The 21647-nt window shown below is 41.3% G+C and overlaps 1 protein-coding gene across 6 annotated transcripts in view; it reads right to left on the reverse strand.

Moving 5' to 3' along the window:
- fars2 (phenylalanyl-tRNA synthetase 2, mitochondrial) overlaps positions 1-21647 on the reverse strand; it is a 425604-nt gene that overhangs the window by 101595 nt on the left and 302362 nt on the right. For 5 of the 6 annotated variants that reach the window (XM_072283671.1, XM_072283673.1, XM_072283674.1 and 2 more), the window contains one exon: positions 6545-6696. In XM_072283671.1, the coding sequence (XP_072139772.1) occupies positions 6545-6696 (152 nt within the window). Of the gene's footprint in view, positions 1-4291; positions 4682-6544; positions 6697-21647 lie in introns of those variants that run through there. The other variant, XM_072283672.1, reaches the window with a different exon arrangement.

Consider the following 21647-nt stretch of genomic DNA (forward strand, 5'->3'; position numbering starts at 1 on the left):
ATTTATTCAGTTCACCCCTGCCATTTTGTTACCCCCATTACTACCTCTCCAGTATTGTATTCCAGAGCTCCAATATCCACCCTCACCTCTCTTATACATTTTATGTATCTGAAGAAACTTTTAGTATCCTGTCGCTTACTTGCATATTCCAGTTTTACCTTCTTAATGACTTTCTTAGTTGCCTCCTGTTGGTGTTTAAAAGCTTCCCAATCATTTTTGCTCTATTATAGGCTCTTTCTTTGGCTTTTATGCTGGCTTTGACTTCTCTTGTTAGCTACGGTTGTGTCATCTTTCCTTTAGAATACTTCTTCCTCTTAGGGGTGTATGTATCCTGTGCCTTCTGAGTTAGTTCCAGAAATTCCAACCACTGCCACCCTGCCATCATCCCTGCTAGTGTCCTTTTCCAATCAATTCTGGCCAACTGCACTCTCATGCCTTTGTAGTTCCCTTTACTCCACTGTAATACTGATACATCTGGCTATAGTTTCTCCTTCTCAAATTTCAGGGTAAATTTTATCATGTAGGCAGCTTGGAGTTAATGAGGTACTCGAGGAATATAAAGAATGTAAAAAGAATCTTAAGAAAGAAATTAGAAAAGCTAAAAGAAGATACGAGGCTGCTTTGGCAAGTAAGGTGAAAATAAATTCAAAGGGTTTCTACAGTTATGTTAGTGGCAAAAGGATAGTGAGTGATAAAATTGGTCCCTTGGAGAATCAGAGTGGACGGCTATGTACAGAGCCAAAAGAGATGGGGGAGATTTTGAACAATTTCTTTTCTTCGGTATTCACTAAGGAGAAGGATATTGAATTGTATAAGGTAAAGGAAACAAGAAGGGTAGTTATGGAAAGTATGACAATTAAAGAAGAGGAAGTACTGGTGCTTTTAAGGAATATAAAAGTGGATAAGTCTCTGGGTCAGGACAAGATATTCCCTAGGAACTTGAGGGAAGTTAGTGTAGAAATAGCAGGGGCTCTGACAAAAATATTTCAAATGTCATTAGAAACAGGGATGGTGCCAGAAGATTGGTGTATTGCTCATGTTGTTCCATTGTTTAAAAAGGGTTCTAAGAGTAAACCTGCCAATTATCGGCCTGTGAGTTTGATGTCAGTGGTGGGTAAATTGATGGAAAGTATTCTTAGAGATGGTATATATAATTATCTGGATAGACAGAGTGTGATTAGGAACAGTCAACATGGATTTGTGCGTGGAAGGTCATGTTTGACAAATCTTATTGAATTTTTTGATGAGGTTACCAAGAAAGTTGATGAGGGTAAAGCGGTGGATGTTGTCTATATGGACTTCAGTAAGGCCTCTGACTAGGTTCCACACGGAAGGTTAGTTAGGAAGGTTCAATCGTTAGGCATTAATATGGAAGTAGTAAAATGGATTCAGCAGTGGCTAGATGGGAGATGCCAGAGAGTAGTGGTGGATAACTGTGTGTCAGATTGGAGGACAGAGTGTAGCGGTGTGCCTCAGGGATCTGTACTGGGGTTCAATGTTGTTTGTCATATATATTAATGATCTGGATGATGGGGTGGTAAATTGGATTAGTAAGTATGCAGATGATACTAAGATAGGTGGTGTTGTGAATGATGAGGAAGATTTTTCAAGCTTGCAGAGAGATTTAGGATAGTTAGAAGAGTGGGCTGAAAGATGGCAGATGGAGTTTAATGCTGAAAAATGTGAGGTGCTACATTTTGGTAGGACTAATCAAAATAGGACATACATGGTAAATGGTAGGGCAGTGAAGAATGCTGTAGAACAGAGGGATCTAGGAATAACGGTGAATAGTTCCCTGAAGGTGGAATCTCATGTGGATAGGGTAGTGAAGAAAGCTTTTGGTATGCTGGCCTTTATTAACCAGAGCATTGAGTATAGGAGTTGGGATGTAATGTTGAAATTGTATAGGGCATTGGTAAGGCCAAATTTGGAGTATTGTGTACAGTTCTGGTCACCAAATTATAGGAAAGATATCAATAAAATTGAGAGAGTACAGAGGAGGTTTACTAAAATGTTGCCTGGGTTTCATCTCCTAAGTTACAGAGAAAGGCTGAATAAGTTAGGTCTTTATTCTTTGGAGCATAGAAGCTTGAGGGGCGACTTGATAGAGGTGTTTAAAATTATGAAGGGGATTAACAGAGTTGACATGGATAGGCTTTTTCCATTGAGAGTTGGGAAGATTCAAACAAGAGGACATGAATTGAGAGTTAACGGACAAAAGTTTAGGGGTAACATGAGGGGGATCTTCTTTACTCAGACAGTAGTAGCTGTGTGGAATGAGCTTCCAGCAAAAGTGGTTGAGGCAGGTTCGATGTTGTCATTTAAAGTTAAATTGGATGGATATATGGACAGGAAAGGAATGGAGGGTTATGGGCTGAGTGCAGGTCGGTGAGACTAGGTGAGAGTAAGAGTTTGGCACAGACTAGAAGGGCCGAGATGGCCTGTTTCCGTGCTGTAATTGTCATATGGTTATATGATCACTTTCCCCTAGGGGTTCTTTTACCTTAAGGTCTCTAATCAATTCTAGTTGATTGCACAACACCCAATGCAGAATAGCTGATTCCCTAGTGGGCTCAACCACGTGCTGCACTAAAAAGCGATCTTGCAGACACTCTAGAAACTCCACCTCCTAGAATCCAGCACCTACCTGATTTTCCCAATCTACTTCCATATTGAAGTCCCTCATAACTACTGTAACATTTCCCTTTTGGCATGGATTTTCTATTTCCCATTGTAATCTGTAGGCTACATATTACTACTGTTTTGGGTCTGTATACAATTCCCATCACAGTCTTTTTACCCTTGCAGTTCCTCAGCTCTATCTACAGTGTTTTAATACCTTCTGACCGTATATCACCTCCTTCTAATGACTTGATTTCATTTATCTACCCACAGAGCAACGCTGTCCCCTTTGCCTACCCACCTGTCGTTTTGATACAATGTGTTTCTTGGACATTAAGCTCCCAGCTATAATCTTCTTTCAGCCATGATTCAGTGATACTTACAACATTATACCTGTCAAACTGCATCTGCGCTGCAAGTTCATCTACCTTATTCCATATACTGGGCGCATTTAAATATAACACCTTCTGCCCTGAATTCACCCTTTTCGATTTTGTCCGCCTTTTATGTTGCAGCTCATCCTGTTGACTACAATTTTGCCCCATCAACAGTCTCCCCTAACTACACATTGCCTCTGTTTGTAAACCAGCTACCTCATCTTCAGCACTATTATCCACCTTTCCAGCAATACTTTTAATCAATTCCTAAGTCTTGCTGATGTTGATTATGAGGTTCTTGGAACACCACTCAATGGAGGCCATTCAGCCCATCAAAATCATACCAGTTCTATGCAAATACAATCCAGTTGGTCACACTTCCCCCATTACCCTGCAATTGCTTTAATTTCAGATATTTCTGCAGCTCCATATTGAACACTACAATTAAATCTGTCTCCTCCATTCATACAGTCCTGCCTTTAACCACTAACTACACGAAGAGTTTTCCTTCAAGACGCTTTTGGTTCTTTTTCCATTAACCTTCACGGATCTTGTCCTCTCCCCCAATGGAAACCATTCCTATCCATTCTGCCTACACGCATCATGATTTTAAACACTTATTTCTGTAAGATATCGTAGTAACTTATTCTTTTCCAAGAGAACAACTCCAGTTTTTATAATCTACTTGCTTAAAGTCCTTCTTCCCTCAAATCATTTTAATAAATCTCCTCCATACTTTCACATAAGTCTTTACATCTTTCTTGAAATGTGGAAACTAGTTACCATTCCTGCTTGGTAACCTGTTTGTAAACTATTCTTGCGCAGAACATCCAGATCCCTCTGTACTTCGTTCATTTGAAACATCAATATTTTGCCTTTGATTCCTCCTAAGTGCAGAGTCTGCACAAGGTTAGTTGATTTCACTGGAGAACATAGTTACTGCATAGCTACTTTAGAAGAGTGACCAAACCCTTAGTATCAGATGGATGTTCAGATGAGACTAGGTTGGTGTTGGTAGATTATTGAACCTGTCTAATTTCATACACAGACAAAATTGGTTTTCAGAAATATTTGATGATAAAAGTAAATATTTAGCTATTAGAACCATAGAACACTACAGCACAGTGTCACGTACCCCATGACAGGTTAAAGATCCAGCAGAAATGGAAAACACTTTGGAGTCCAGTATTGCTATTAACTAATGGTATTTATTAGTAACTACACAATACAGTAATATAAATGCAGATATATCAAACAGGTTAGCAATGATTATATATAAGAAAGTGTGGAAATATATGAAAACCAAGCTTCTTCAAGTCTAGGGGAAAATAGATAGTCTTACGATGATGAGTAAAGTTCAGTTCAGTTTGTGGTATTGAGTTGAGTAGTGATGAAGAGAGAGAGGGAGAGATTTGAGTCTTCAGGTGAGCTGACGCCGTCGATCTTCCCGTTGTCCTCCGAAATCCTTTAGAAGTCACCGACTGTGACCACAACAAAGGGGACCGTTCTTCCATGGTGGAATTATCAATCCAGGCGAGGGTCAGACACACGAATAACTCCCCACTGGTCACACCCTTTTCCACACTGCGAGAGCCACTGATCAATCCTCCAGTTTTCCGATGGACTCAAGAGTCAGCTGTGGTCGAGTGCTTCCAGGGTGCTGCATCGGCAAGTTTGCGGCGCTGGAGGTTCATGGCATGAGATGATGAGGCTATCAGGACTTTGAGACTTTTTTTTTACCGTGCCCATTGTCTGCTCTTTATCAAATTATGGTATTGCTTTGCACTGTTGTAACTATCTGTTATAATTTGTGGTTTTTGTCAGTTTTAGTCTTGGTCTGTCTTGTGTTTCTGTGATATCATACTGGAGGAACATTGTATCTTTTCTTAATGCATGCATTACTAAATGACAATAAATGAGGACTAAGCGTCCTCATAATCTAAAAAACAAGAAAAAAAAAACACCTTTTCTGTGGGCACAACAAAGCTCATTCAGTGTCCAAAACCATGTGTCTGTAGGTCTAACAACTGACCTTCTATTTATCTCATCATGCTGAACACCAGCTGCCATCAAGCAGTTCCTCCCTTCTCTCTCTGTAAGAACTTGGAAGCTGCCAGTGTCCTTGCAAAGTGTAAACATGCTGCAGAGAAACCACAATACCATCTCAAAGCAGTTTTTGCCACTCTCTCTTTCTTAATAACAAGGTGTCTGGTGTTGAACAACTCTCTCTCTCTATTTTCAAAAGCACAGTTCATAGGGGTAACTCAGGACCCTGTCACAACAGAAAACAGGCCATTCGGTTCTTCTAGTCTGTGCAGCAATCTCTCCTATTTTGAGATTAGCCAATTCTGTAGTGACAAGACCTTGAAACAGATACATTCCCAGTCTCACGTGACTTAGGGCCATAAACAGTGGTGGATTGCCCAAGTTACAAGGCACAACGGTCCATTCTTTTTTAACTGCTGGCTGCCAGAGAGAATTATGATCTCAAGTACAGATGTGGCTATGGTGTGTAGCTTACTGTATCCTGGATTGCAATGTCTGGTCATGGATAGCCAAAGGGAAAAGTAAACACCCTACGCTAACAGGTCCCAAGAGTATTGAAATACATCTTCAGTTACCGGTGCTCCTTGACATCAAATAGCAGTAAAACTATCCACTACCATTTAATGCTAGCAATCAAAGTTGAATTTCTGCTTCATAATTTGGACTATGACTGAATAAGGCTCAGCGTCTTAATGCAATTTTGTCCATTTAGTAAGCCAATAAATTGCCGTTGGTGGTTAGAGTTAGCACCAAACATAAAACATGAATGGGATATTGGCCATGATAAAAACTGCCTTACTAGATATTTTCCTCTAATTTGTTTCAATGCTTCAGCCTAAAGCTCAACAGAATAGTTTATGACTAATTCTATGTTCTATTTCCCATCTTATGCAGTCATGTGACAGTGGAATGGAACACTCTGTAACAATGCAATTGGAAGCTTCATCCAAGGATAAATCTGCTCATGAGCACATTGATAAATATTAGGGTCAACATATTGAAGAAACAGGCAGTTACAGAAGCTTTTCAATGTTCAAAAGGCTACAAATGCACTGAAAAAAATAAAATATAGCACAAGTTCTGTGAGGATGAATTTTTAAAATTGTTCAAAGAAATTGCAATAAAACTAGGGTAATTATGCCTTCAACTTTACCTAAAAGCTCCATGTAGTCTCACACTTGCTTTGAGTCCACATAATTTCAGGAAATAGATTACTGCAACATTTCATCATTAAAACAAAGCCATTAAACATATCAAGATGCATTCAGAGTAGATTGTTAAATGGGTACAAAGAACTGAGGAGGTTTTGTTGTAGCATAATCACATGTCAGACATCTGTCCAAAGTTACTTCAATGTTTTAATTGGATACTTGCCTTACTCTTCAGTTATCTGCATGCCTGGAGGCACATACACAAAAAATTCTACTCCAGCATCAGAATACATGGATTAATCTAGACCAAGGTCACATATGGTCATATATTGTCCCAGTGGCACTTACTTGGGATGTCTAAACTGATCGATGAGGCTGACCTTCTCCACCAGATCTCCGCCAATATTACGCACCAAATCATAGAAATCATTTTCTTCATATCCATCTCGTGGAATCCAAAAAGAGATGTCATTTACTAAAGGCGGGTATTTGCTAAATGGCTGCAAAGAGAAAAAGAGAAATAATTAAAGTATCCATTTTATTTATCTAAAACAGAATGTTGAAAAACTTTGATGTCTCAGGCAGCATCTGTGGAGAGAATTTCATGCTACTGACAGTTTAGGCAAACAGAAATGTAAATAACAAAATTATTTGTACGTGGCCTATTAGTGGCGTCACCAGAGCTTTACCAAGTGGGATTTCTTGCAGGTTGGCGGCAGTTATTTAAAAAGGGAGATTCGAAAGCGTTTTGTCCATTGTACGTGGCCTATCAGCGGCTACAACCGGAGCACCAATCGTGAGCTAGATAGCAGGGAAGATTCAGGCATAAAAGGGAGACACTGCCTAGCGGGGTGGTCCTCAAAGGAGCGGTCATCGACAGAGTGACCTGAGACAGAGTGATTGGGCTTTGGCTCATTTGGGCTTTGGCGATAACGGGTCAAGGCGAGGTAAGTTACATGTGAGGAACAGAAACAGGAAGTATGTCTGTGAGGCCGGTGTTCTATACTGGTTGTAGAATGTGGGAAGTCCAGAAGACTGCACCAGGTGTATCAAGCTGCAGCAGCTCCTTAGGGACCACATTGGGGAACTGGGGCTGCAACTCGATTACCTTCGTCTGGTTAGGGAAAGTGAGCAGCTATAGGCATGTAGTCACACTGGGGCCTCGGGAGACAGATAAGTGGGTAACAAGTCAGGAGAGGGAAAGGCAAGAGTTAGATACAAGAGAGTACCCCTGTGGCTATCCCCCTTAATAATAAGTACTCCTGTTTGAGTACTGTTGGAGGAGATGGCCTACCTGGGGGAAGCAACAGTGGCCGTGCCTCTGGCACAGAGTCTGGTCCTGTGGCTCAGAAAGGTAGGGAAAGGAAGAAAGCAGCAGGGGACTGTCTTGTCTCCCTTTCTCTTCACCATTTACACCTCGGACTTCAACTACTGCACAGAGTCTTGTTATCTTCAGAAGTTTTCGGATGACTCTGCCATAGTTGGATGCATCAGCAAGGGAGATGAGGCTGAGTACAGGGCTACTGTAGGAAACTTTGTCACATGGTGTGAGCAGAATTATCTGCAGCTTAATGTGAAAAAGACGAAGGAGCTGGTGGTAGAACTGAGGAGAGCTATGGTACCGGTGACCCCTGTTTCCTTCCAGGGAGTCAGTGTGGACATGGTGGAGGATTACAAATACCTGGGGATACGAATTGACAATAAACTGGACTGGTCAAAGAACACTGAGGCTGTCTACAAGAAGGGTCAGAGCCGTCTCTATTTCCTGAGGAGACTGAGGTCCTTTAACATCTGCCGGATAATGCTGAGGATGTTCTACGAGCCTGTGGTGGCCAGTGCGATCATGTTTGCTGTTGTGTGCTGGGGCAGCAGGCTGACGGTGGCAGACACCAACAGAATCAACAAACTCATTCGTAAGGCCAGTGATGTTGTGAGTATGGAACTGGACTCTCTCACAGTGGTGTCTGAAAAGAGGATGCTGTCTAAGTTGCATGCCATCTTGGTCAATGTCTCCCATCCACTACATAATGTACTGGGTGGGCACAGGAGTACATTCAGCCAGATGCTCATTCCACCGAGATGCAGCACTGAGCGTCATAGGAAGTCATTCCTGCCTGTGGCCATCAAACTTTACAACTCCTCCCTTGGAGGGTCAGATATCCTGAGCCAATAGGCTGGTCCTGGACATTTCATAATTTACTGGCATAATTTACATATTACTATTTAACTATTTATGGTTCTATTACTATTTATTATTTATGGAGCAATTGGAAAGAAAACCAATTTCCCCCGGGATTAATAAAGTATGACTATGACTATGACTAGAAAAACAAGGATGGTAGTTTGCCTCCCAAGTGCCAGGGTCCAGGATGTTTCTGATCGCATCCATGATATCCTGAAGTGGGAAGGTAAACAGCCAGACGTCGTAGTACATATTGGCACCAACGACACAGGTAGGAAAAGGGAGGAGGTCCTGAAAACAGACTACAGGGAGTTAGGAAGGAAGTTGAGAAGCAGGACCTCAAAGGTAGTAATCTCGGGATAGCCATGTGACAATGAGTATAGGAATAGAGTAAGGTGGAGGATAAATGCATGGCTGAGGGTTTGGAGAAGAGGGCAGGGATTCAGATTTCTGGATCACTGGGATCTCTTTCGGGGCAGGCACAACCTGTACAAAAAGGACGGGTTGCACTTGGATCTGAGGGGGACCAAAATCCCTGTGGGGAGGTTTGCTAAGGCTACTGGGGAGAGTTTAAATTAGGATTGCTGGTGGGTGGGAACCAAACTGAAGAGACAGAGTAAAGGGCGGTTGGCTCACAAGTAGAGAAAGCTTGTAGACAGTGTGAGAGGGAGGATAGGCAGGTGATAGAGAAGGGATACACTCAGACCGATGGTTTGAGATGTGTCTATTTTAATACAAGGAGCATCATGAACAAAGTGGATGAGCTTAGAGTGTGGATCAGTACTTGGAGCTATGATGTTGTGGCCATTACAGAGACTTGGATGGCTCAGGGGCAGGAATGGTTACTTAGAGCGCCAGGCTTTAGATGTTTCAGAAAGGACAGGGAGGGTGGCAAAAGAGGTGCGGGCATGGCACTGCTGATCAGAGATACTGTCACAGCTCCAGGAAAGGAGGAAGTCATGGACGAATTGTCTACTGAGTCTCTGTGGGTGGAAGTTAGAAACAGGAAGGGGTCAATAATGCTGCTGGTCATTTTTTATATACCACCCAATAGTAAAAGGGACATTGAGGAGCAGACGAGAAGACAGATTCTGGAAAGGTGTAATAATAAAAGGGTTGGCGTGGTAGGAGATTTTAATTTCCCAAATATTGATTGGCATCTCCCTAGAGTAAGAGATTTAGATGGGGTGGAGTTTGTTAGGTGTGTTCAGGAAGGTTTCTTGACACATTATGTAGATAAACCTACAAGTGGAGAGGCTGTACTTGATCTGGTATTGGGAAATGAACCTGGTCAGGTGTCAGATCTCTCAGTGGGAGAGCATTTTGGAGTTAGTAATCACAATTCTATCTCCTTTACCATAGCATTGGAGAGGGATAGGAACAGCCAAGTTCGGAAAACACTTAATTGGAATAAGGGGAAATATGAAGCTATCAGGCAGGAACTTGGAAGCATAAATTGGGAACAGATTAGTCTCAGGGAAATGTACGGCAGAAATGTGGCAAATGATCAGGGGATATTTGAGTGGCGTTCTGCAGAGGTGCGTTCCAATGAGACAGGGGAAGGATGGTAGGGTACAGGAACCATGGTGTACAAAGGCTGTTGAAAATTTAGTCAAGAAGTCAAGAAGTAAAGAAACGGTTACGAAAGATTCAAAAAACTAGGTAATGATAGAGATCTAGAAGATTATAAGGCTAGCAGGAAGGAGCTTAAGAAAGAAATTAGGAGAGCCAGAAGGGGCCATGAGAAGGCCTTGGCGGACAGGATTAAAGAAAACCCCAAAGGCATTCTACAAGTATGCGAAGAGCAAGAGGGTAAGACATCAGAGAATAGGACCAATTAAATGTGAAAGTGGAAAAGTGTGTATGGAAACGGAGGAGATAGCAGAGGTACTTAATGAATACTTTGCTTCAGTATTTACTACGGAAAAAGATCTTGGCAATCGTAGGGATGACTTGCAGCGGACTGAAAAGCTTGAGCATATAAACATTAAGAAAGGGGATATGCTGGAGCTTTTGGAAAGCATCAAGTTGGATAAGTCTCCGAGAATGGACAAGATGTACCCCAGGCTACTGTGGGAGGCAAGGGAGGAGATTGCTGAGCCTGTGGCAATGATCTTTGCATCATCAATGGGGACAGGAGAGGATCTGGAGGATTAGAGGGTTGCAGATATTGTTTCCTTATTCAAGAAAGGGTGTAGGGATAGCCCAGGAAATTATAGACTAGTGAGTCTTACTTCAGCGGTTAATAAGTTGATGCAAAAGATCTTGAGAGGCAGGATTCATCAACATTTGGAGAGGAATAATATGATTAGGAATAGTCAGCATGGCTTTGTCAAAGACAGGTCATACCATACGAGCCTGATTGAATTTTTTGAAGATGTGACTAAACACATTAATGAAGGTAGAGCAGTAGATGTAGTGTATATGGATTTCAGCAAGGCATTTCATAAGGTACCCCATGCAAGGCTTATTGAGAAAGTAAGGAGGGCATGGGATCCATGGGGACCTTGCTTTGTGGATCCAGAATTGGCTTGCCCACAGGAGGCATGGAGTGGTTGTAGACAGGTCATATTCTGCAAAGAGTTTGGTGTCCAGTCGTGTGCTTCAGGGATCTGTTCTGGGACCCCTACTCTTCGTGATTTTTATAAATCACCTGGATGAGGAAGTGGCGGGATGGGTTAGTAAATTTGCAGATGACACAAAGGTTGGGGGTGCTGTGGATAGTGTGGAGGGCTGTCAGAGGTTACAGCGGGATATCAATAGGATACAAAACTGGGCTGAGAAGTGGCAGATGGAGTTCAACCCAGATAAGTGTGAGGTGGTTCATTTTGGTAGGTCAAATATGATGGCAGAATATAGTATTAATGGTAAGACTTGGCAGTGTGGAGGATCAGAGTCAGGGTCCAAGTCCATAGGACGCTCAAAGCTACTGCACCGCTTGACTCTGTGGTTAAGAAGGCATATGGTGCATTGGCCTTCATCAACTGAGGGATTGAGTTAAAGAGCCGAGAGGTAATGTTACAGCTATATAGGACCCTGGTCAGATCCCACTTGGAGTACTGTGCTCAGTTCTGGTCACCTCACTACAGGAAGGATGGGGAAACTATAGAAAGGGTGCAAAGGAGATTTACAAGGATGTTGCCTGGATTGGGAAGCATGCCTTATGAGAATAGGTTGAGTGAACTCAGACTTTTCTCCTTGGAGAGGCGGAGGATGAGAGGTGACCTGTTAGAGGTGTATAAGATGTTGAGAGGCATTGATCGTGTGGATAGTCAGACGCTTTTTCCCAGGGCTGAAATGGCTAATATGAGAGGGCACAGTTTTAAGATGCTGGGAAGTAGGTACAGAGGAGATATTAGAGGTAAGTTTTTTATGCAGAGAGTGATGAGTGCATGGAATAGGCTGCTGGCAACAGTGGTGGAGATGGATACGACAGAGTCTTTTAAGAAACTCCTGGATAGGTACACGGAGCTTAGAAAAATAGAGCGCTATGGGTAACCCTAGGTACTTTCTAAATAAGTACATGTTCGGCACAGCATTGTAGGCCGAAGGGCCTGTATTGTGCTGTAGGTTTTCTGTGTTTCTATGTTTCTAAGATCTAAAAGACAATTAGACAGGTACATGGATAGGAATGGTTTATAGAGATATAGGACAAAAGAAGGCAAATGGGTGTCTTGTTTGGCTTGGATAAGTAGGCCCTTAATATAGCAGAACCTTTCTCCTTTAAATGTCTCCCACCTCTTCATACTTCTCTCAAACTCCACACTTAAAATTTGTTATTTGAAGTGACCAAGAAAAGTTGATGAGGGCAGTGTGATAGACATGGTTTATATGAACTTCAGTAAGGCCTTTGATAAAGTTTCAACGTGGTCAGCTGCTCTAGAAGCTTAAATCACACAATCTGGGAGAGCTGGACACACAATTAATTTGATGGTAGAAAGTAGAGGCTGATGGTGGAAGATTGATTTTCAGACTGGAGGGCCGTGACTAGTGTTGTGCCTTAAGGGTCAGTACTGAGCCCATTGTTGTTTGTCATTTATATCAATGATTTGAATGTAACAACATAAGAAAGAGGAGCAGGAGTAGAGCATCTGGTCATATTGAGCCTCCTCCACCATTCAATAAGATCATGGCTGATTTGGCCATAGACGCAGTTTACCTGCCTGCTTTTTCCCATAAACCTGAATTCTCCTACTTTGAAGTCTATCTAACTGGCTCTTAAACATATGTAATAAGGTATCCTCTACTACTTCCTTAGGCAGAGAATTCCTCAAGATGTTGCTGGTACTTAAGGGACTGAGTCAAAGGGAGAGATTGAACAGGCTCAGATTTTGGACGCAAGAAGTGACTGTATAGAGACATATAAAATCACGAGGAACATAGATAGAATCCAGTTTAATATGGCATATGTCATTAAATTTGTTGTTTTGCGGCAGCAGTACATTACAATACATAATAAAAAAAATATAGGCACCATAGGTCACAAATGCTCTGCCTTCCTCAGCTCTGGAACATCTGAACAGTGAAGATGCATACATAGGATGCTCTCCATTGACTACAGCTCAGCATTCAACACCATCATTCCCTTGAAACTAATTACTAATTTCTAACACTTAGGTATCAATAACTCCCTGTGCAATTGGATCCTCAATGCCCTCATTTGCAGACCTCAGTCAGTATGCATTGGCAACAACATCTCCTCGACAGTCACCATTAGCCTAGATGCATCACAAGGATGTGTGTTTAGTCCTCTGTGTTTTCTATGACTGTGTGGCCAAGTACAGATCCAATACCATATTTAAGTTTGCTGACAACACCACTCTTGTTGGCCAAATCAAAGGTGCTGATTAATCAGCATACAGGAAGGAGATTCAAAATCTGGTTACATGGTGCCACAAAAACAACAACCTCCCCCTCAACGTCAATTAAACCAAAGAGCTGAATAAAGGAGGAAGAAGCCAGAGGTCCATGAGCTATTGCTCACAGGAAGAGGCCTCCCCATCATTGTACACATTTACAAGGAGCACTGCCACAAGAAGTATTCATCAGAGATATTATCTGGAGCGCTGAGTACACAGGGCCCTTAGCATTGTCAATGATCTCTGTCATCTGCCCAACAATCGCTTTTACCCCTATCATCAGGCAGGAGATAGTGTAGCATTAGGATAAGAACTTTTAGGATGGAAAACAGTTTTTTCTCCCAGACTGTGAGTCTACTGAACTCCCTGCCACACCCAGACTTCATCACATATGACATGCCAGTAATGTTATACTGTTTACTTTTTAACGTGTGTCATAAATGCTCCTTATTATTTGTTAATTTGTTTGTGGTAGTATTACTCTATGTGTTATGTGTAAGTTATATGTACTGCACTGTGCACCTTGGTCCAGAGGAATGTTATTTCGTTTGGTGGTACAGGAGTACAGTTGAATGGCAATAAACTTGTAATTAAAAGCAACTTCCATCAAGGACCCCCATCAACTAGGCTATGGTGTCTTCTCACTATTACCATCGGGCATGGTACCAGAGGTCTTAGGTTCCACACCACCAGGTTCGGGAACAATTATTACCCTACAATCATCCGGTTCCTGAACCAGTGTGGATAACTTCACTCACCTCACACCGAATTGACTCCACAACTGATAGATTCGCTTTCAAGGACTCTACCACTCATGTTCTCAGTAATATTTATTTACTTTTTTTATTATTTGCATAATTTGACATCTGTTGCACACAGGTTGTTTGTCAGACTTTATTTATGCATGGTTTTTAATAAATTCTATTGATTTTCTTTATTTTCCTACAAGAAAATGAATCTCAGCGTAGAATATAGTAACATATACATACTAAATTTACTTTGACTTTGGATGCACCGTATTCTTCTCCCCAGAGGCCATAAGAGCATAAAACAGGAGCAGAATTAGGCCATTTGGCCCAACAAGACTTTTCTGCCATTCCATCATGGCTCATTTAATCCCACTCTCCTGTCTTCTTCCCATGACTTTTGATACCCTAACTAATCAAGAACCTATTAAATTCTCCTTTAAATATACTCAATAATTTGACCTCCACAGCCATCTGTGGCAATGAATTCCAAAGATTCACCACCCCCTGGTTAATGAAGTTTCTCCTCATCTTTGTTCTAAATGGATGTCTGTGTATTCTGAGGCTGTGCCCTCTGGTCCTATACTCACCCACTATAGGAAACATCCTCCCCACATCCAGAATCAAAATCAGAATCAGAATCAGGTTTATTATCTGACGTGAAATGTGACGTGAAATTTGTTAATTTAGCAGCAGCAGTTCAATGCAATACATAATCTAGCAGAGAGAAAAAAATAAAAATAACAAATAAACAAGTAAATCAATTACATTTATCGATTAGATTTTTAAAAAGTGCGAAAACAGAAATACTATGTATTAAAAAAAAAAGTGAGGTATTGTCCAAAGCTTCAATGTCCATCTAGCAATTGGATGGCAGAGGGGAAGAAGCTGTTCCTGAATCACTGAGTGTGTGCCTTCAGGCTTCTGTACCTCCTACCAGATGATAACAGTGAGAAAAGGGCATGCCGTAGGTGCTGGAGGACCTTAATAATGGACGCTGCCTTTCTGAGACTCTATCCAGATCTCTCAATATTCGATAGGTTTCAATGACATCCCCCTTACTCTTTTAAATGCAAGTACAGGCCCAGAATCTCAGACACCCTTCATATTTTAACCCTTTCATTTCTGGAATCATTCTTGTAAACCTCCTTTGGACCCTCTCCAATGAGAGCATATTGTTTGGTTTGATGGGTTTGACGTTATTGCTGATTTTTTTTTGCGAAGCAGGGGTTTGATGATATTGTCGTTCATTTTTATTGTGAGAGAGTGGGTTGGGGGCTTGTGGTTTGACGTTCTAGCCACCATTTTCTGAGGGGGTGATCTGTTAGCTTTTGTGCAAGGGAAGGGGTAGGGGGGTTTGGGATTTGCGAATTTTGTTTCTTTTTCTTTTTTGTGCAGGGAGGGGGTTGTTGTCTTTTCTTTTAACGACTCCTGTGTTTTTTCCTGTATTTTACGGCTACCCGGAGAAGATGAATATCAGAGACATATTGTACATACGTACATTGACAATAAAATGAACCTTTGATCTTTTCGTAGATAAGGTGCTCGAAACTGTTGAAAATACTCCCAAGTGCATCTGACTAATGCCTTATAAATACTCAACGTTATATCCTTGCTCTTATATTCTAGTCTTCTCAAAAGAATGCTAACATTGCATTTGCCTTCTTTATCACCAACTCAACTTGCAAGTTAACCCTTGGGGAATCCTCCACAAGGGCTCCCAAGTCCCCTTGCACCTCTGATTTTTGAATTTTCTTCCTATCTAGAAAATAGTCTACACCTGCATTCCTTCTAACAAAAGTACATGAACATACACCTCTTTGCTCATTCTCCTAATCTGTCTAAATCCTTCTGCAGACTCCCTGCTTTCAACACTACCTGCCCCTATCTTCAGATTGTCTGCCACAAAGCCATCCAAATCATTGACATATTATGTGAAAAGAAGCAGTCCCCGCACTGACCCCAGAAATGGAGAATCAAAAACTAGTATGTTAAGGCGAGAAGGAAAGATATAGTGGAATTTGAGAGGGAAGTTTTTTTTTTTTTTACACAAAGAGTGGTACCTATGTGGAATCAGCTGACAGAGGAAGTGGTTGAGTGAGGTAAAATAACAGCTTTGGATGGATAGGAAGGTTTAGAAGGTTATTGGCCAAACACTGGCAAATGGTACTAGCTTGCATAGGTCATCTTGGTTGGCATCTTCCTTAAGCTGAAGGCCTGCTTGCATGCTATATAACTCTCTCGCCATTTTAGAAGTGGAAATTGGCAGGGGCTGTGGTGCAGAACAATGGTATAGAGTTTAAACGCAACAACAGGAATTCTGCAGATGCTGGAAATTCAAGCAACACACATCAAAGTTGCTGGTGAACGCAGCAGGCCAGGAAGCATCTGTAGGAAGAGGTGCAGTCGACGTTTCAGGCCGAGACTCTTCGTCAGGACTAACTGAAGGAAGAGTCAGTTAGTCCTGACGAAGGGTCTCGGCCTGAAACGTCGACTGCACCTCTTCATACAGATGCTGCCTGGCCTGCTGCGTTCACCAGCAACTTTGATGTGTGTTGCAATGGTATAGAGTTATCCACTCTATAGACAAGGCACTGAAAACTTTACACAAGCATACCTAATAGAACCACTATGATACTGGGTAGCAAAGCATATACCACATGCCCTACTTTTAGCCCCAATCTCTGTATTCTTCCTGTTCAGACAGAAGCAAATAAAAAAGTGATTAAATATATCATAGTGTATCTCACCTCGAAATTTACTGTAAAAAAAAATGTTAACTATTTCTGCTAATGCAGTTTGAATACTGAGCAGTCTTGGCTTTTGTGGCTTGATCATAATTCCAGAATCTGCTCTTCACCAGTGACAGGAGATCACATTTTTAACAGCAAAATGGTCATTTTCACTCCTAATATGTTACAATCCAGTTCTGTACAAGACTTTTGTGATCTTTTTCATGGGCTCTTGCATATCTTCAAATTTAATTCCAACATCACTAACACCTGGGCACCTTTGCTACAAAGACTATAAATTCCATGGTTTTGCATAGCCCTCCCTTTAATACAGTCCTTAAAGACAAACTCTTTGCCCAGATTTCCAGCTAACTAGCTCCTTGTGTATCTTAGTGTCAGCAGTGTATGATAATGTTCCAACAAAGCATAATTGAATATTTCAGTACCTTAAAGCAGCTAAGTGAACATAATTTGTTGTTTTCAGTCTATGTCATTGTACTTCTATGGAGGTTATGCACTTACATTCATCACATTCATTCACTCACAGCACTAGAGGTTGACATAGCTCACATGCTTCCTTCCAAGACAGGTATCTATCTTATACACACTATCAAATACTAAATTGATTGTATCTTTTGTCTGAGTTGTGAACCAATCCAGACTAGAAGTGACAATGGACTTCAAACTTAACTTCTGATCTTGCTCCACAGTCTCAGGGTGGACTCCGGACTCCCATTGCTCACTATTCAATGTCAAACACAGCTCAAATGGCAGCATGTTCTTCAGAATCAGAAAGTTAAGCAACTAAGGAGAGAGCCCAGAAGGATGCAGGCTGACATTCAGTGTAGTAATGCTGTGGTGCTCCGAGTGCCATTTTATTTTTTTGGATATGATGTTAAACTATGGTCCCATCTGCTCACTCAGATGTAAAACATCTCTGACGATTCCTGAGGGTGCTAAGAATGACTTTCAATACACACATTACTGCATGTGAATGACTATAGTTCAAAAGCACTTTGTTGTTAGTTATGTGCTTTGGAAGAAGTTGGATTGAAGGTATGAGATTTATTTTACTAAATTCTCTGTAAAGTGTTTATAAGTTAAAGTAATATGAGGAAGGTGGAGACAATCAAACTTAATTTTCAATTATGTGTTTACTAATTGCCATTCAGTCGTTCAGCCTATTTTTCTCAAATAGAAAATGAGTAAAGTTTAAAAAAGTACTTCAGCAACAATCTCAAATAAAACATCTTTATGTTAAGCTTATGTCAGTTTTGCGTGTGGCTATTCTGATTTCTTTTTCTCTAACTCTGTTTTATTAATGAGGTTAGATCCAACCTTAGATGTACAGTACACAGCCAATTATTAAACAACCCTCTTTAGCTGCAGCCTCAGTGACGTGAGGTGGTCAGTCAGCTTTCAAACTTGCACAGGCACACGTTCTGCAAATAGTTGTTTTTTCGATGTGTCGTTCATTAAATATTGTCTATCGCCTAACTCTTCCAGCTCACAGTTTTCTGATTAGTACACCTTGGATGGATTCAGTCAACAGACACAGAGCAGAAGCCACCAGTTAGCAAAATACTTGGGAAAAGGACTGAATGTTAGCCGGTCCTTCTAACAGACTAAACCTTAGATAGGTTCAGGAACTTCTGAGTTAATAAATAGCCATCACAATTACATGCGAGAACCAAGGGCCAATCTATTAAATCATCTTAGTTTATTTTTGGCACACTTAATCTGAAATGGACAAAGTAAGAAGAAAGCTTTGATTAACAATTCTTCCAACATTGTGGATAATCTTGTGATGGGTGGGACTAAAACCAGAGATCATGGGTTAAGGATGAAAGGTGAAAATTTTAGGGGAACACGAGGGAAAACTTCTTCACTCAGAGGCTCGTGATAGTGTGGAAGGGGCTGTCAGCAGAAGTGGCACACGTGAGCCCAATTTCAACGCTTAAGAGAAGTTTGGATCGGTACTTGGATGGGAGGGGTAGGGAGGGCTGTGGTTCTGGTGCAGGTCGATGGGAGTAGGCAGTCTGCATGATTTGGCATAGACTAGAGGGTCCGAAGAGCCTGTTTCTGTGCTGTACTTTTCTATGACACTATGATTCTATGACTCTAATTAATGTCTGGTTAATTAATGCTTCTAATTTTAAATATATGGTGAATATTAGTCTGTATGTAAGATGAGGTCTGGTCTGACGTCCCGCTCACCCAGGGAAAGTGAACGCGCAATACATCGCCTCTCCTTTCCCAGTGTAGAGATCGCTGCGTGGTCACTGTCTGGCCTGCTAGGCAGGAGGCCACTGCAAATGGCCTCTCTTACATTACTGCATCCGTAACAACACTTTCTCATTGGTGCCCCCCGTTCCCACCGAGCTTGCTACGTCATGGCGCAACCGAGTGTCCGGCGGTATAACTGGATGGGTAGACTGGGCTCGTTAGCCTTGGTTGGCAGGCAGCCTAAGAAAAGGACAACTCTGAATCCAAACCCGGGCAGGTGGGGGCTCGTTAGCCTTGTCAGGCCATCCACCTAGGAGACGGACACTCTGACATAACTCCTATGACCCGAAGACCTTGTTGTCACCATCCCAGCTTGCTAGGCTATGGCAGATGAACCCCGGATGTAAAGGGTGGGGCCAGTACCGCACACACTAAAATACCATTGCGACCACGTCCACAACCATCCCCTAGCCGCTGTGGCCAGACCTGCCTGTCCCGTATTGGCCTCGTCAGCCACCAGCGAGCCTGCAGCAGACGTGGGCAGCTCCCTTCCTAAATCTTCATTTGCGAAGCCATGCCATGATGATGATGATGTAAGATGCCATAACATTAGATAGACAGATTTCTGATACGAGAGGCAAAATATTTGCTTTGTGCATAGCACTGAGATAAATTCAACAAAATGACAACAATTCAACATTTACAACTGAATGTAATGAGAGGTGGCATTCAGGCACCAAGTCAAACCTTGCAGTTGTATATCATTAGCTCATATTGTCAGATTACATTCTAAATTGTGCAATCAATACCGTCCACACTTTAGTTCAACACCTCTGGTTGATTACTTTGGTTAATTATTTCACCAATAGAATTCTGGTGTTAATGCTTTAATATGCCCAATATTTTCATTAATGTTTATTACAGTCTGACAGATCACTAATTTGTCATGTATAAGATCACTAATTATTGTTACACGATCCAAAACCTTGAAGACTACTAAAATTTGATACAAAGTATGCAATATTGATTTGCAAAGTAAATCTTTATAGGTTATTGATTTGTAGTATAATCAGAATCAGAATCAGATTTATTATCACCGGCATGTGACGTGAAATTTGTTAACTTAGTACCAGCAGTTCAATGCAATACATAATCTAGCAGAGAGAGAGAAAAAAGTAATAAAATAATAATAAATAAAACATATTAATAAATAAACAAGTAAATCAATTACATATATTGAATAGATTATTAAAATGTACAAAAACAGAAATACTGTATATTAAAAAAAGTGAGGTAGTGTCCAAAGCTTCAAAGTCCATTCAGGAATTGGATGGCAGAGGGGAAGAAGCTGTTCCTGAATCGCTGAGTGTGTGCCTTCAGGCTTCTGTATCTCCTACCTGATGGTAACAGTGAGAAAAGGACATGCCCTGGGTGCTGGAGGTCTTTAATAATGGACGCTGCCTTTCTGAGACACAGCTCCCTAAAGATGTCCGAGGTACTTTGTAGGCTAGTGCCCAAGATGGAGCTGACTAGATTTACAACTTTCTGCAGCTTCTGCTGATAAAAGTTTTGTGACAATTGATTCTTTATTTGTGATACAAGACCTCAGAATTTTCTGAGAAAGCCTCACAGAAGTTACAGATATATGATGTCAATCCTTGCAGAATTCTTATTTGTGAGCAAAACTTAACAGATGTAACTTATGATGAAAGGTTTCACAAAACAATACTTATGCAGGCTTCCTAGAATCATTTTAGGTAACAAACTAAAGAGTCGCCTTGGAACAAATATGATGGGAATGGAAATTACATCTTGAGACCCGAAATTGGGCTTTGAGGGTCAATTAACATTTGAGAATGACAAATGCACAGTGCTGAAAACCTATTGCTGTATTTAATGGAATCCTACTTTGGTGACAGAGCCCTGGAAAAAAATTTAAAAGGTCACAATAACTTGTTAGTCTTGATCGTCTATACTGAAGCCATTTTAAAGATCCAGCGAGAGCATTACATTCACTGAGTACAATCGGAACCGAGCAACTCAGCAGAGTGAAGTGGGGATCCTCATCCAAGGAGGGAGACACTATGGATGGAAATTTCTAAGATTGATCAGGAGAGCAACACTTCAGTGAGGGGAAATTGTGGTTTAGGAATGTCATTTGGGGACAGGGATAGAAAGCTTAATCTTAGAGCAAATTCTCTCACTTTGGCTGCAGATACCTACTGTGTAACATTTTGATTCCAATTGGACCCATGCCTGAGACTAAGCTGCCCTCCAAACGGCCCCACTTAAGGATGCAGCAGGGATTTGTGAACTCAAGGTTCCAGCACAACTGTGCTGGCAGTGACTGAAAATAAAATACTGCGGATGCTTGAAAGAGGAATTAAAATGCAAAAAACTGAGGTCAGGAAGCTTCTGTTGAGAAAGAATTGAATAAATATTTCAATTCAATCAAATTAAACTAGGTTCTAAGCTGTTGTTGGGGGACGGATTTTAATGTAAGATGCGCTTTTCCCAAGTTCAACAAAAAAACAGCAAACAGCCCCAGCAGTTGGGCATTTTCCAGCACTGTTAAGTGCAGATACATACATTTAACTGGGAGCTCCCAGCCTTACACTTAGGACACCCATTGAATGCTTATTTGTATGAGACGCTGGTAAATTTGGCTCCATATGGGCATATTTAACATGATGTCAGATTTCTCAC

This window comes from Mobula birostris, chromosome 19 (assembly GCF_030028105.1).
Source record: "Mobula birostris isolate sMobBir1 chromosome 19, sMobBir1.hap1, whole genome shotgun sequence".
Classification (NCBI taxonomy): domain Eukaryota; kingdom Metazoa; phylum Chordata; class Chondrichthyes; order Myliobatiformes; family Myliobatidae; genus Mobula; species Mobula birostris.